The sequence below is a fragment of the Chrysemys picta genome, chromosome 2, assembly GCF_011386835.1.
Source record: "Chrysemys picta bellii isolate R12L10 chromosome 2, ASM1138683v2, whole genome shotgun sequence".
NCBI lineage: Eukaryota > Metazoa > Chordata > Testudines > Emydidae > Chrysemys > Chrysemys picta.
In genome coordinates, this window is record NC_088792.1 from 231109555 (window position 1) to 231126540 (window position 16986).

Genomic DNA, 16986 nt, shown 5'->3' on the forward strand with positions numbered 1-16986 from the left:
GACACATTTTGTATTTCAAGTTAAGATAAACAAATATTCAAGACATCCCACCAGATGAGAGATGCACTCTCTGTAAAAAAAAAACTGTAAGGGAAAAAAGAGAACTCCCCAGCAGCCTCTCCCCAGTTGAGAGATACTATTGCCCATGCCCAAGTGCTGCCTTGCCATGATCTGCTGACAGACTTTCACCAGAACAAGTCCTCAGAGAGAGGATCTAAGAGATATTTATTAATTGAAGGCAGAGACCTACATTATGTATCTGTGTGTTCAGAAAAAGAACTACACTGCTACCTTGATATAACGCCACCCGATAGAACACGAATTTGGATATAATGCGGTAAGATTTTTTGGCTCCCGAGGACAGCGTTATATCGAGGTAGAGATGTACTATAAAATGAACTTGTTATAACCCAATTGGTGAGCTCTAGAACATCTGAGTATAGGAGCAACTCTTCCTGGGTAGGTGAGTGACTGACCTACCTTAGGCCTGGTCCACACTAACCACCCACTTCGGACTAAGGTACGCAAATTCAGCTACGTTCATAACGTAGCTGAATTCGAAGTACCTTAGTCCGAACTTACCGCGGGTCCAGACGCGGCAGGCAGGCTCCCCCGTCGATGCCGCGTACTCCTCTCGCTGAGCTGGAGTACCGGCGTCGACGGCAAGCACTTCTGGGATCGATCTGGGATCGATTTATCGCGTCTAGACAAGACGCGATAAATCGATCTCAGAAGATCGATCGCTTACATCCGGACCAGGAAGTAAGTATAGACGTACCCATACATGCAAACAGAGTAGAGCTACAAAGTACAAGAGAAGGGGTTTCTACATGTGTATAACTGATGTGTGTGGATGGCTTATTCATGTAGAGGCCAAAGGCCAGAAACTACATTCTTTGGAAAAGGAAGCTCATTACAATTCCATTTCTCATATGAAGCTATTGCAGGAAATAACTATGAGGAGATTAGAATTGATTTCACAATGAGTATTTGTGGTTATAGCTCCTGGAAAGAGGGTGTCTTATAAATCTGATTTGGATAATACCGGAGGACATAACTTTTCCCTTTATCTTTTATATAAAACATGGACCTAACCTGCAGAATTCCATCCCTGCAAAGTCAAGAAATAGATATTAATTACAAAATGCAGCAAGCTGTTTGGGAATTTATAAGGCAGGTTTTTAAATAAAAGTTAAAGAGCAAAAGAGCTGGAATAAAATGAGCTACAAGCAGAACAAACATCCATTTTGTTGAGTATAAACTAGTATCTTTTCTGTATTTGTGAAAATCCTCAGATAAGAAGTCAGCAATGGCCAATTGGTAGCAAACAGAAATTCTGTGTGGGTTGCAAGGTTTATAAAAATTCCAGTGTATATGAAGTCTAAGGACTTACTACTAAGTTATTTTATGTAGAAAATACTGGCAGCAGTATCAGACCCTCGTATAGCTAGATTTCCGATAAACCTGTGGGATTACATAATTCAATGGGCCGTATTCAATACTGACTGGCATTCTACTTTACTCTGGGCTTAGGCAGAGTGAGCACAGTTCAATCAGAGGAACACTCTCCCGTGATACAATCAGGTGAAGAGAGATTGCTGAACAAAAAGACTCAGCAGTCAGAGTCAGATCTCCCATGAAGAGAAAAGCAGTAACAGAGGAATTTAAGGCACTCTCTTCTCATGGCAGATGTTCTCTTTTCCCTCATGGAATGGGAAAGAAAAAGAGTGATGCCTTCTTCTTACGAACCACCACTACTATAGAAGGGGAGAAAAACAACAAATGAACCCACCCATCAACCAAAAAGGATAGGTGAGCTGAAATACGCAAATTAAGCACAGCCCTTGAGGACCCCAGTCTGGAAAAATCATGGCGCAGGGTTGAGATAACTGGCTCTGTGGATACGGAGAAAGCGGTGGATGTGATATACCTTGACTTTAGCAAAGCTTTTGATATGGTCTCCCACAGTATTCTTGCCAGCAAGTTAAAGAAGTGTGAATTGGATGAACGGACTACAGGGTGAATAGAAAGCTGGCTAGATCGTTGGGCTCAACGGGTCATGATCAATGGCTCGATATCTAGTTGGCAGCCGGTATCAAGCGGGGTGCCCCAGGGGTCGGTACTAGGGCCGGTTTTATTCAACATCTTCATTAATGATCTGGATGATGGGATGGATTGCACCCTCAGCATGTTCCCGGATGATACTAAGCTGGGGGGAAAGGTAGATAAGCTGGAGGGTATGGATAGGGTACAGAATGACCTAGATGAATTGGAGGATTGCGCTAAAAGAAATCTGATGAGGTTCAACAAGGACAAGTGCAGAGTTGAAGAAGCACAGAAGAATCCTATGCTCTGCTACAGGCTGGGTATTGACTGGCTAAGCAGCAGTTCTGCAGAAAAAGACCTGGTGATTACAGTGGATGAGAAGCTGGATGAGAGTCAACAGGGTGCCCTTGTTGCCAAGAAAGCTAACAGCATATTGGGCTGCATTAGTAGGAGCACTGCCAGCAGATCAAGGGAAGTGATTATTCCCCTTTATGCGGCACTGGTGAGGCCACATCCTGCGTAGAGTTTTGGGCCTACCACTTCAGAAAGGATGTGGACAAATTGGAGAGAGTCCAGTGGAGGGCAACAAAAATGATTAGGAGGCTGGGGCACATGACTTATGAGGAGAGGCTGAGGGAACTGGGCTTTTTAGTCTGCAGAAAAGAAGAGTGAGAGGGGATTTGATAGCAGCCTTCAACTACCTGAAGGGGGGTTCCAAAGAGGAGGGAGCTCGGCTGCTCTCAGTGGTGGCAGATGACAGAACTAGGAGCAATGGTCTCAAGTTGCAGTGTGGGAGGTCTAGGTTGGATATTAGGAAAAACTATTTCACTAGAAGGGTGATGAAGAACTGGAATGGGTTACCTAGGGAGGTGTTTTTTTAAGGCCTTGCTTGACAAAGCCTTGGCCAGAATGATTTAGTTGGGGATTAGTCCTGCTTTGAGAAGGGGTTGGATTAGATGACCTCCTGAGGTCTCTTCCAACCCTGATCTTTTATGATTCTATGATCTGTATAAGATATGGAGTGAAAGCCCCAAGACAGACTTGTGTTACAGCATCAGATTCACTTTAAAACCACAATAATGAAAAAAAACAGATTTTAAAAATGAGATTTTATTGTGCTCAGAGGTGAGGCTGCATGGCTCACAGAACTGTACTGTTCTGTGCAGGAAAAATCCATAAAATCAGAGAGACCCTTCCAGCTATCAATGTTATGATTTTATCATGAAGCATAAAATACTGACTGTTCTTAGAAAGTGATCTTGGGTAATAACCCATCTATAATTCTTCAACAAGACTGACACATAACATGAGAGCACCAGTAGGAAGGTGGGAGAAAAATTTAGCATGGAACAGACAACATATTTCTCCTCAAAAATTCTTATAAGGGAAATTTACCAACCATCCCTACATCCCCAAATAGTCTTGTGTCCAAAATGGGCAATACTTATCAGAATCTTGCACAACAGGAACTTCCTAGTCTAAACAAGAGAAATAAGCACAGTATCTTAGAGATCACTGAGTGGTAATTGTTGGCAAGCCATAATTATTTTAATGGCAACCAAGATACAGAACTCTCAAGAACCGGAAGGTAATATCATGGTCCTCACTTAAGAGGGAAAAGAAGCAAAAAGCAATAAATTTTCCTTTAAGACTGAGGATCAATCATCCAGATTGATAAGCAGAAATAAGCAGAAAGCCCTGAATGACAAGGAGCAACGTACAAAGTGAATGAGACAAATCCCTATGTTTTGACAGTATCAGAGGGGTAGCCATGTTAGTCTGAATCTGTAAAAAGCAACAGAGGGTCCTGTGGCACCTTTAAAACTAACAGAAGTATTGGGAGCATAAGCTTTCGTGGGTAAGAACCTCACTTCTTCAGATGCAAGACGTTTTGACAGTGGCCGATTCCAAGGAGCTGTTCCTCAGTCTATATTGAAAATTCTGAGATGCTGCTTTCAGTCAATTATTCATGGGCCATTAGTCGCTTTTCACAATTTAAAGTTATTTATGCTGACCATCTTGCCTTTCATGTTGCCAATACACTTGGTCAAAAGAAAATATGTTACACCATACGGAAGCTGCAGTGTTTTATTCTCTAATGGCAAGATAGATTCACTGCTGCCCATAATACTTTTGAAAATGGAAGACGTTGGTTTCTGCTGAGAGAGACTCCTACACACCTATTGCTAGTATGAGAAGGCAATTATTAACTGGCAAAAAAGTTATCAGGAGGAGATTCCTATTTTCAGTAGGTGATAGCGTAAATGTGTCTAGCTTAGGGATCACTTTTTTAATAATTAAAAGTTTATTTTCTATTTTCAGTGGACTCATTTAAAATTGTGATGTCAAATTCGGCCTTCATCCCAACCACCAACATATAGTCTCAGATTATGGCAGATCAGTACATTTATTGGCCATTTCCCTATACTGGCAGAATATTATGTTCAACAGCTGAGAGTTTAAAGCCCCCAAAAGAAACTGATTCCCAAGTTTAATCAGTTTTATCCACGAGAGCCAGTGAGTCTGGAATTCTTGACATCCCATTTAATGCGAGATGCATTTGTGCATTATATTTGGAAAGACATTCCCAGTCCCAGAGAGTTAAAATGATATCCAATTACACAAGTTTCAGAATAGCTATGGTATCTCTCTAAAGTTGAGCATAATGTTTCCATCAAGGTTCAGTGAACTACAAATTTTCAACTACACAATATATTTGAAAAAGATTCAGGTTAAGAAACAGAACCTTTTGTGGCAAGATTTAAGACGAAAATAAAAAAAAGTTTGTCTGTTCATCTGAAAACTCTTCTTTGTAGTCCTATATATATATATATATATATATGGAAACATGTAAAGTTTTACAAATAACAGATGAAGCAATTTAGAATTTAAAATAAACTCAATACATTCAAAACCAGGTACAGTAATAACTTCAGAACAAGGAAGTCACTGGGTATTACAGTACTTACATCTTCAGGTAATGATGTAAAGAACTTAGTGAATGTACTACCATTCCATTAACAGCACCTAAACCAAAATATTCTCATATAATCTTAACATTACCTGAATGCTGAAAATGCATGCAATCCTGATTGCACATCGTATGCCTTCCAAGCAAAGAGAAGCAACTTCTGTATCATCACAGTCTTGTAGACCCACACTGAATGCAGCTAGGAATGGTGTCCATGCCAACTGTAACACAATAAAACCACACACCTTACATTAATTTTTAATATTCAATCTCAATAAGAGAAAAAACTTCATTCCAACAGAAAAAGTAGTATAAACATCACTGTATCTCGCTGAAAAATAATAAAAAACCAAAATGCTTAATCCACAACAACTTCAGAGTGGACTTTCTACTAAAAAGAAATGGGAAGTAGAAATAGGGAAAAGGAGTAATAGTACAGTTATAAGGCAAGGAGAAGATGATTTTGAACCAACTGCAGTGTAATACGGACACACAGTTTCTAGTGACAATGCAGTCTTGTCCAGAGCATTTTTTTAAATTGTAAATGTTTGTTATCTTAGGCAGTGCCATGGGTTCTAAAAGAGAAAAGCTGTGTGTCAGTTATATATAGTGGATATTGTTTTTATATTATCTAGATAACAGTTCTCCATATGCATACATAATTCTTTGCATAATCAGAAACAAATATATATATTTGTATATAAAAGTTCTGACAATAGCCCCAAAACTTAATTGCACAGTGAAAGGTACAATTCAAATTTGCTGAAAGGTGCCATCCTGACACACACAATTTCAGAGAACTGCTCCCATATAAAGAGTCAGATTGACAAAAAGGTACCTGTAGAGATCTTGAAAAACTGCTCATGAAAATATTTATCCTAGTGTGTGCCTTACTTGTTAGGGGAAGTAAGATAGGCTGCTCTGCTCAGCATATTATTATAATGATTTTATATTATTTAAACAGCATGGCTAACTACTATTTGGCCTTTTTCATATGATAAAAAAAACCCTAACAATACAATAATCATCCCTACCAAGGTGCAAGGGGTGGAGATAGAAGGAAAGACAGTTTTTCCCCTCTCCAGAGAAGGGGATCCAGACATTCCTTCAGTGACATAACTTTCAGTACTTCAGTTTGAATTTTGAATGGATAGAAGGGGAGATTAGATTTCTATTACTTTAGCACGTCTTTTTCCTTTTCTTTTCACACTGAGATTTTCCATAATGTTTATGCAGACAGCAGTACTATAAGTCGTTAAGAGTGTTTCTAATGGGACATTGTTTGCATACTACAATTTTGCTGTTTGGTGTGTTACACATACAGTTAGATTCACATTATGGTAAATTTCTAGAATTTCTTTAAAATGTACCATTTGCTCATTTAGAATGAAAATCATCCCTTATGAAGCACAAGCCCTATTTTGAGGATTTAAGTGGTTCACAGGCCTTGTGGTGGCACACAAGCTGAATTTCATCTGTACTTACTTTTAGCATGATATACAACATCACTAGGTTATAAGTTTCACTACTTCATTAACAGGAAAAGATATGCATACAGATTTGAGAACTTTTACAGAACCTAGATATGAGGAAAGTCAGGATGGAGTGAGCCAATATTTATTCTTTACTACATTGTAATCACTACTTTGAGACGATAATTATGATTCCGATCGCTGGCTCTAAACATTAAGCTGTATTATTGGTTCTTACGATTAGTTAATGACTGGGAATGATAAAAGGATGAATGTCTTGGAACTGAGTCTAGTAATTAGAAACTCAAAGAGGAAGAGATGTATCCACTGGAAGCTCACATTACAGCTTTGGGTTTTTCTCCCTTTAAAAAGAGATGGGTTTTGCAGATATTCTTCTCTGCAAAGTAAAAAGAGGAAATTTTATAAAAATGGGAAGTTTGTTATTTTACATAAGCTATGTGACTGACTTCACATTCCTTAACTTAAATGGATCAATTTCATCTTTTTAAAAATCCTTATGAAACACACACATCCATAAATAATGTCTGTCACAGTTCAAGGCAACTGCACATGTATTCCTACTCTGTGGTCCAGCCAGGGCACCGACTCAAGGCTCCTGGCTTCTCAGCCGTCACCGCTCTTGGGCAGAGACCCACATCTCCCTCCTGCCACGCATTTATACAGGCTGCACTGTTCCCTGCCTACACTATGTTATTCCCAGTAAGCCAGACTCCCTAGACAAACCAGCACCTATTCTTTGCTTTTGCCTCAGAGGCTATAAACAGTATAATTGCCCTCGGTTATAAGTTACCACACAGATCTTTCTAAGCAAGCCTTTTTATAAGCAAGGTGAAAGCATTACAGAGACTACCTATTAAAAACAAGAAAGGAACCTATATGCATCATGAAAAGCTTATCAGAGGTCACCTCAACTCTGAGGTCTTCCAGGTGTCAGTCTTTCCAACCCTTTCTTAAGGATTTCCCCCCACAACCCGGACAGAAGGTTCTGCCCGTTTGTATGATCACAAAAAAAAGGCCCTCATTCAGTTTAAGCTCAGGGTATTTATCGGTTATCTTTGAAGAATCCAATTTGAACCAATTTATGCAAGTCTGTCCAGATGATGGTACTGCTCTGGATGTGTTAAAATCTGAGTGAATTTGCCTAATCACACTGACTGTCCTTTGCTCCTGGAGAGCTGTGAAAGCACCTTTACTTGTTAAGCTCCCCACTCCTGGAGCCCTTCCACCACTATAGGGAAACGGTCTAGCAGGAGAGAAAGGCTCTGCCAGTTCCCCACTGCTGGAGTCCTTCCTCACCACAACAAAAGGTCCTAGCAGTGAGGAGCTGCTGCACCCTTTCCCCACAGCCTCCCTGCTTCCGGAGCCTTTCACTGACACTTGTAGCCACACACCACAATGTGGACGTAATGAGCTTTTCACGCCAGCACATAGCTAAACATACATTACACACCGCCACCAGTGGGGTGTAGTGTAGATGAAGCCACAGTGTGCAACTCCCTACCCATTCTGAAGTCTCACTGTCTCTGTCCTGACTCATGTAACAACACTGCTGGGCCTGCACATGACTTCTGGCTTCATACCATTTTCTCCTTTCCCAGGTTTGTCTTCCTGACAAGCGGAGGGATCAGGAACGGATAGTGGGGGAGCTGGGATGCATGCGGCATTCAGCCTGAAGTGCAGAGGCAATTGCAGTGATGGGGGACTTTAACCTCACAAATATCTCACCCTGCCCTGTCTTTAGTGGCTAGAAACCTCTTCAACACACCACCCAAAGCAACACAAAATCCACAGAAAGGTAGCCAGTTCTCAGATGTTTCAGGTTTTAATTTAATAATACAACTCTTTGAGCTAAACCAATAATAAATTTCACATGCTATCAAAGCATCAGATTGTGTGTGGTGGTGAAGTGATGTGGATAACTGCTTGCTGAAGGCTGGAACGAAACCACCATCATTTCTTTTTTGGTGTGACCGAGAGCGACATTTGAACCCCTGTCTCCAGATGTGAAGAGCCAAAGGCCAGGTCTACACTAACCCCCTAATTCGAACTAAGGTACGGAACTTCAGCTACGTGAATAACGTAGCTGAAGTTCGAAGTACCTTAGTTCGAACTTACCTTGGTCCACACTCGGCAGGCAGGCTCCCCCGTCGACTCCGCGGTACTCCTCTCGCCGAGCTGGAGTACCGCAGTCGACGGCGAGCACTTCCGGGTTCGACTTATCGCGTCCAGACTAGACGCGATAAGTCGAACCCAGAAGTTCGATCGCTCGCCGCCGAACTACCGGGTAAGTGTAGCCAAGGCCAAACACACTAACCCATTGTGTCCGCTACCATGTACATTTTTAATATGAACTTGTGCTAGCAGAATGTGGTAAGTCTTCATTTTCACCAAAGTACTAAGCTCCTTCACTATTCTGTGGATTCATACAATCAGACACTGGCTGTTCCGTAACAATTTCTGTTGTGGACCTCTTATGATGGTTCTTTTGCATTGCATCTGCTTTTAAGACCTGCACAATGCTTCACAGTTTCCCTTTTGCTGACACTTATGGTATTTTGCTTCTCAGGCTGGACACACTTTCCACTAATATTGTGATGTTCCACCACATCTTCCATATATTTCTATTCTTTTTTTGCTGTCGGTCTTCTGTCAGAGTTTCCTCAGGATTTCATTTTGTGTTTCTTCTTGAGCTTTATAGGTTGAAATTTTTGCATCATCACAAGCATCCCTGTGTTCCCATTTATATTCTGTGGGAGATGCGCAGCCTTCCCAGTGAAATATCATCTGTTTTATCAGTGTTTTTACATACAGTCTTCTGATCAGTATGTCATCTGCCTCATCTTCCAGGGCATATGAGGACATTTACTTGGTACTCATCACTGTTACTGACAACCCTGATGCAACATGAAACTGCTCAAAATGACCTGTTCATTTTAGCCATGTCTTCTCAGCAAAATTAAGACTTTCTAGAAGGGTTAGTAGAAATACTGACTCCATTTCCCTCAAAAATTAACTTTTCTTTGCAGGCTCCTTGTTTTCATCCTGTTTTTCTGCTGTTTCTGTGCCTTTAAGCTACCTTATTTTTCTGCCTCCATGCCTGTGGCTTCCTTCCTCTTCCAATGGGAACTGGGCCTTTTTGCTGTAGCTCTCTTGTGGCCTGCAGTGCAGTTGCTCTGCAGAGTCTCCTCTTCATGGAGTTCATATTTTTCTGTCCTGTCTTTTTGTCTCTCTCCTCTTTGAGTTGGGACTTTTCCTGCCCTCACAGCCCTACAAGAGCCACAGCTCTCTCCTCTTTCTATTCTACAGTGCAGCCCTGACAACATAGATTGTTCTGGATGTTGCTCAAGTGGATGAGGAAAACAACCCCTCCTTGCTCTGAGTAACTTCACATACTCTTTCTTCCTTTCTCATTGTTCCGACACTATGTTTCTTGAAGTGCAGGCAGAAGCAAAGAGCACAGAGGTATATATGGTTTCAGAGTAGCAGCCGTGTTAGTCTGTATCCGCAAAAAGAACAGGAGTACTTGTGGCACCTTAGAGACTAACAAATTTCTTTTACTGGGGTATTGGTTTTCATAACCATTTGTCCCCATAACGTGTGGCACTGGTGGTAATACTGGGAAACTGGAGTGTCTAAGGAGATTGCTTGTGAGATTTGCGGTTAGCCAGTGGGATGAGACCGAAGTCCTCCTAGTCTGGCTGGTTTGGTTTGCCTTAGAGGTGGAAAAACCCCAGCCTTGGGCTGTAACTGCCCTGTTTTAGCAATTTGTCCTGAGTTGGCGCTCTCAGTTGGGTTCCGCCAGAACCGCATTGTCACAGTGTTTGTCTCTAAGGTGCCACAAGTACTCCTGTTCTTTTTTTAGAGGTATATATGGTTGCATCAAGGGCAAGGGTTTTATTACGAATAGCGTGGAAGTGATTGAATAATTAGCATTTATTCCAAGTGTAATGAGACCTATAGTACTAACTCTAAGTACTTCCTACTTCAGCAGGAGTTTGAACTGATAATCCCACTCCAGGTTGGTTCAGGAGAAACCCACCTTCTCAGGGAGTACTCTTCTCTGTTACCAAAGACAACTGGTGATCTGCTCTGCATTTGACAGTGTTATATGATAGACAGAGACACATTTGAATATATATTCTTAATCTGGGAGCTGTTAATCTGAAAATCAGTTTTTAAGTGGGGCAAATAGAAGATTGCTTAGATCTACACCAAGGTAAGGACAAGCAATTCAGAACCATACATTAGCAAAGATACATCTTAAACACTAACCTACTGCCCCCATTGCAAACACTAAAAAGCAAGGAAATATTTTAAGTTATGGCATACCTCTTCACTATACCCAAGAGCCCACAAATTCACAATTCCACTAAAAGCAACAGACTATTTTGTCAGAATGAACTTCCTTTGGCCAACGAACTACATACAACAAATTAAATCTCCCTTGGAATGAAAAGGAATTCTTAAGCAGAGAGCTGGGCTGTGTAACAGTTACTGATTGTCATTTGTCATTGCATTGTCATTTCCCTCCTATGCAAATCCCTTCACTCTATTGCCTTCTCTCAACAAATATTTACAGTTTCTCATCCATTCCTCATCCTTTACCCTGCACACTCTCCTCAATTTCTCTTCTACCTTTTTCCTTCCTTGTTTGAGGATGTCCCCCCTGCCATCTTTTTGAGCAATTCCTTTTTAAAGTAAAAAACACTTACTTTAAAAATACACCCCTTTTCTTCAGCTTTAGCTGTAGTAGATAAAGGGCTTCAGTTCCTCCTTTGAAATTAGGCCTTACTGGTGGGCAAAATAATGAGAGGATGAACTATTTCACCCATCACTCCCTTTTGAGGGTCCTTAAAAGAAAAGAAATGTTAAGGGGGAAACTGTCTGCAGAGGCTGTCTGATATTTGATGGCTGGGAAGCAGGTGGACTGGAAAAAGTACGCTTCACTGTCATGGCTGCCACCCGAAGAGTCTCCTGGGACCACAGGATTCAATGTAAGATCACTGGGCCTTTGTTGTCCTCATCCTGAAAGATGTTCTGACTAAATCAGGCCAAAGACCAGTCGACACTGCCACCTCCACTGGCTTTGGCTAAATCCCAAACACCACCTGGGATGTGAGATTTTGATTCCTCCTGTCACCCCTACCCCCCATCATGTAACCTTTTCCTTCTCTTTCCTACACCTCTCCTTTTGCCTTCTGTGTCTGACTTAGCCAGCCATGACTGTATATTTTGCAATACTCCTGTAAGACCAAAAAGGCAGCTAAAAACAATGCCCTACACAGCGCAATACTAGTACAAGTTTGCCAGCTCTCAGAGTGGCTGCTAAGACTGTGTGCCATGCCTGTGTTTTTCTAGCAGCGAGGCTGAAAAAAAATTAGCATCAAAGACAGAAACTGCATTTTCTATCTTTGCTGTTCTTTTCTCTCCCTAGTTGTGTCTGTGTCTTGATTTGTCTTCTAGGAAATAGAATTAAATTTTAAGAGCAGCAACAAGAGCTCTGGCCCATCTCAACTAACTTCTTCTCTTTTTCCCATAAAGGACAATTACCACCATATTTAAAACCATCTAAGAGACTGTCAAACAGGGTTGTGCTTTTCCCCCTCCTAAAACCTTTATCCAGCTAAAGGGAAAAGAGACAAGGGATGCGGTTAAAACAAAAGCTTTATTTAATACTTTACATTTCTAATCCTTTAACTGCCTTTCCTTTAGTTTTTATATCTTTATGAAAAAGTTTAAATGATTTTTAATGGTGCGCACCATGGTATAAAGCAGACCGAGGGCTCTGTATTCAGAACCCTGAACCTTGTTTAAAATTATTATTGCACAGTAACAGACCCTTGTTAATATCTTTGACTCTCTGGGCCCATTTATTCCATCAAAATTAATATAACAGAACACACAAGAATGGAAAAGGAGGGGGCACAGAGAGAAAGGAGGAGAAAGAGAGAGGACAGGTAGGAAGCTTTTAAAATAGATATTAAAAAGTTACTTATGCAAATGAAGACTAATCGTTCCTAAGCAAGATGACATTGACAGGCACAACATCTTTCAGTAAAACAACTAAATGGTGCTTCTTAATATCAACCTGGGCTCTATTTCTAAAACTGTGGCGTTTAGCCCAGGATAAGGTTAAGGTTATAAACTCATGCAGGTAGCACCCCCCCAAGTTATTTAAACACTTCTACACTTCCAGGATAGATTAAGTAATGTGAAATTTTTTTCTTTTCTTTTAAACAATTCTGATTAATTCTTTTACAAAGTGAAACAAAGTCCAATAAGATTTAGATTACTCTTCTAGAAGTTTTGAAGGACCAAACATTACCACTGAAATAATGTAGAATCCCACAGTATTTCTAACAATACCTTGCAATAACAGTATTCCAAGTTAACATTATATACCCATCTAGAATTTCAATACAGAACATGAGAATCTCACCTTGAACATTGGTCTCACATGCTCCAAATGGGTTGCACTAGTAAAAGGTGCCTGAACATGGCTCACTGCTTCCATGAGGGCTTTTGCTGTTTTAGCCATCTGTTCCATTTCCAAGTTATATAGAAGTCGTCTCTGCTTTTCGCTAGCAACATCTATAAACACATTTTTCCTTTTACATTTGTGTTTCAGTCAAGGCTTTCTCACAGAAAGTAGTAAAATAGTAATTTTGTTACATTAATCATTTAAATGCTGTATTCTGATATATTTAGAAACTAATGACATCTAAAAGTTAATGCAAATTTATCTTGTTTGTTTACACTGCAATATAAAATCAAATTACATCAATACACTAATAACAAAAGTATGTGAGTAGTGAAATGTTTGTTTTTTAAATGATAGTTTACCTTAATTTTAGTCTATATAGTGTACATCTATACTTACTTCCGGGTCCGGATGTAAGCGATCGATCTTCTGGGATCGATCCCGGAAGTGCTTGCCGTCGACACCGGTACTCCAGCTCAGCGAGAGGAGTATGCGGCATCGACGGGGGAGCCTGCCTGTTGCGTCTGGACCCGCGGTAAGTTCGGACTAAGGTACTTCGAATTCGCGTACCTTAGTCCGAAGTGGGGGGTTAGTGTGGACCAGGCCATAGAAATAATCTATATAATAAATCAAAGAAATCTTGTGACTGAACTGAAGCAATCTATTTTAAGAAGAAATACTAAGCAAGGTATATGGGCTGGATTAATTTCACAAAGTGGACAGAGATTTTATATCAAACTATCACCACAGCGAGGAAGGATTAAGTGTGGAAAGATAAATATTTATCTCTTTCTCAAATGTATTTGGCAAAGTGCCTTAACACCTTTTCATGCTGGTATTGAATCCTCTATCTCAAAGTGAGGGACAACCCAGAGAGAGTACAATAAAAAGAAATAAACACTTAAATTTTCAGGGAACATTTAATTCATCACAGTTTAACGGCTTTAATGTAAAATAAACTGCTAGACAGAAACAAGCCGAAGAGCAGGGAAAAAAAGAGGTAGCTACAGATGGAGACTTGTGACGTTGTAAAGGAGTTATGAGCAGAGTGTTCTTGGGGGCTAGTTTTAGAATAATTCATTAACTATATACAGAAAAAATGTGGGTAGCTTTATAAAAACAGGATCTTCACATTTGCAGACAATATGAAATCTGAGTGCACACAGTGAGGAACCATCAGATTCAAGAACATTTGGATCATTAAAATGATGGTCCAGAAGACAAACAGTTAAATGTTTTTTAAAATTATTTAAAGAAGGAACCAATTTAGGGAATGTGTGCTAAACGAGCAATCTTAAACCATAATGAAAACAAGATTTTGAGGCGTTATTGTGGGGAAAACTCCATTACTGCATTAAAACAAGATATTGCTATAGGTGATGAACAGGATACAAAACAAAAAGTGATACTGTTACTTTATTATAAAGATCTCATGTGGAATACTGTATACAGTATTCATCACTGTACAACAGCAAAAACTATGCTGCCAAGAAAGTGCTGTGTAGAGCAACAAAGATGACACCTGGACTAAACAATATCAATTCTGAGGCAAGATAAAGTCAGAATAAACCCAGTTTAATTTAACAGGTAAGACTTCAAGGGAGCATAACAGACTTTCAAAATTAAAGGAACTGGCAGAAGGTAATAAATATAGTCATTCAGTTACTGCAGAAGATGACATAACTGAAGCCAAAAAGAAGATGACCTGAAGAAGAGCTCTGTGTAGCTCTAAAGCTTCTCTCTCTCACCAACAGAAATTGGTCCAATAAAAGATATTACCTCACCCACGTTGTCTCAACAAAAAGAAAGGAATTGATGGGTATGGGTAGAGTAAGAAAGCGAGAATAAAATTAAATTTAAATTTAAAGAAGGCAGGAATTTTGGGAGCCAGAGTTCTTAAATATTAAGTTCACAGAAAGAATGATTTAGTACTACATGTAAGAACCTATAAAATTACTTATCATAGGTTCACTTTTTATATGATGCAAAAGAAAGGGAAAAAAAGAGAGAGAGAAAGCAAATTTAACCCCATTTCAGATTTCCTAGTGCATCCTTTCCTGTGTGTTTCTCTTAATATGTATGTTTTTCAGGGTAGGTACTCGTGTATAGTAGGACACTGAGATTACTATTGGTGCTAAACAAATAACTATGCATAGCGACATTAAACAAGAGGTTGTTAGTTTAGTACACCACATTCCTAACACTAGGAGACCACATTATGAACTAAAAGAGCCATCATTTATTCTATGATGACTGACACACTGCAGGTCCTTACTTTGTTTACTGGATTTTGTGGGTATTACTAGTTCTTTTGTTTCCTTCATAGATATCTTCTTCCCTGCTATTTCATTATAGATAGCTGACAGATACTCCTCAGGAAGGTCCTTACTGTCATTGATACCTCTGTTCATCTTAATATACTGCTCCTTGGTCATTTTGTTCTTTACCTGGAAACCAAAAAGAAGCAAACAGTATGAATGAGAGAGCAAAGGGCAAGATTTTTAAATGGATTTAGGCACCTAAACAGACAGACAGGTGCCTAAGCCCAGCAGATAATCACCACTGACATTTTCAAAGCCACATCTCAGGTGTTACCTAATCCCCCAAAGTGAGTAAGTTTCCACCAGTCAACATTTCAAAACGGTCTAAGTGCTGCTGCCACCCCACAGACGGTAACAAGGTGGTAGGACGGTTAGCTCAAGCCAAAGCCCTGGAGGCTCCAAAGCAGAATTTTTAAAGTAGGCAGGGGAATGCTTATCTTGCCAATGGGGCCTGATTAAGGTGACCAGATGTCCCGTTTTTAAAGGGTCAGTCCCATATTTAAGCTCTTCTGCAAGTGTCCCAGCTTTCTTTTTAAAAACGGGCAAATTGTCCTGTATTTTCTATCTCTCCTCCCCATCAGTACTGGTGGGTCCTGCTGCTGGCCCGATCCCTGATCACTAGCTGCCTGCCCACCAGCGGTAAATGGGGGGTCCAGTGGCCAACAATGGGGGTGGGTGTGCAAGGCTGGTGGCAGGGCCGGACACTCCCCTTGCTGGTCTGTCAGTGCAGCACTCACTGAGTGCTGGCTCTCGGCCAGCAGGACCCTGTCCCGTCCCGTTTCCGGCCAGCACTGGCTGTGGGCTGCGGTAGCTTTTGAATGCAGGCAGGCACTAAGTGGCAGCCAGTTACGTGCCTCCTCTGCTGCCCACCCATCAGCCCTTTATGTGCTCCCCCTCTCACTCTCCTCTCCTTGCTTTGTCCCTTCACACATCCCAGCCCTACTGCTCCTACATATCCTCCCCGACAGGGTGTGTTCCGCTCCCAGTGCAGTGCAGAGAACCAGTCCCTGGTTGGAGTGCTCAGCTCACCAACAGCCTCGCCGGAAGGCTCCTTCCTTTCCCCACTGCTGCTGGCTGGGCCGGCACCCCAGGAAAGCCCAAGAACCTCCAGCCCGGGGCGCTGGCTAGGAGGAGCCAAGCCCTGCACAGCACTGTCACGGGGAAGCCTTTCTGCCCCTCAGGTAAGCTCTGGAGTGGCGGGTGGAAGTGATTTCCAGCCTGTTCGCACCCCGACCCTGTAAGCTCCACAGCAGCGACCTGGGCAGAGGCTTAGCACCCTCTTCACCCGCCCCTCCCCTGCCTGGTCATGCCCCTAAGGACCGCAGGGCTGCTCCATCCCCTAGGCATCCTCCCACACTGACCCACCTCTCTGGCCGGTTAGCTGAAGCCCCTGCAGTCAGGTTCCCTTGGCCCTAAGTGCACAATCCATCCTTAAGGCTTAACCCTTCCTGCTTGTGCTGTAGCAGGGGGACAGGAGGTGGCTGGGTTATGTCAGTGGCCAGACTGGAGGTGTTAGCTACCTTTCAACACTGTGTGGGCAGGAAGGGACAAGGTGCTTCCAGCCACATGGGAGTGGGGGGGTGCGGAAAAGATGAATTCTGCCAAGACACTGGCCAGGTCATCTCTCCCCTCTGCCCCTCCTCCCCTGGAAGCAGCTCCCGTCCCTTCCCTCCC

At 41.5% G+C, this 16986-nt stretch overlaps 1 protein-coding gene across 3 annotated transcripts in view; it reads right to left on the bottom strand.

Annotated features, from left to right (window-relative positions):
• ARFGEF1 (ADP ribosylation factor guanine nucleotide exchange factor 1) overlaps window positions 1-16986 on the bottom strand; it is a 170890-nt gene that overhangs the window by 39598 nt on the left and 114306 nt on the right. For all 3 annotated transcript variants that reach the window (XR_010598896.1, XM_005311372.5, XM_065585718.1), the window contains 3 exons: window positions 15267-15438; window positions 12950-13101; window positions 5110-5238 (listed from right to left, as the gene is read on the bottom strand). Coding sequence is in view for 2 of the 3 variants with exons in the window: in XM_005311372.5 (XP_005311429.1) it covers window positions 5110-5238; window positions 12950-13101; window positions 15267-15438 (453 nt within the window). In the remaining variant the exon portion in view is untranslated. The remainder of the gene's footprint in view (window positions 1-5109; window positions 5239-12949; window positions 13102-15266; window positions 15439-16986) is intronic.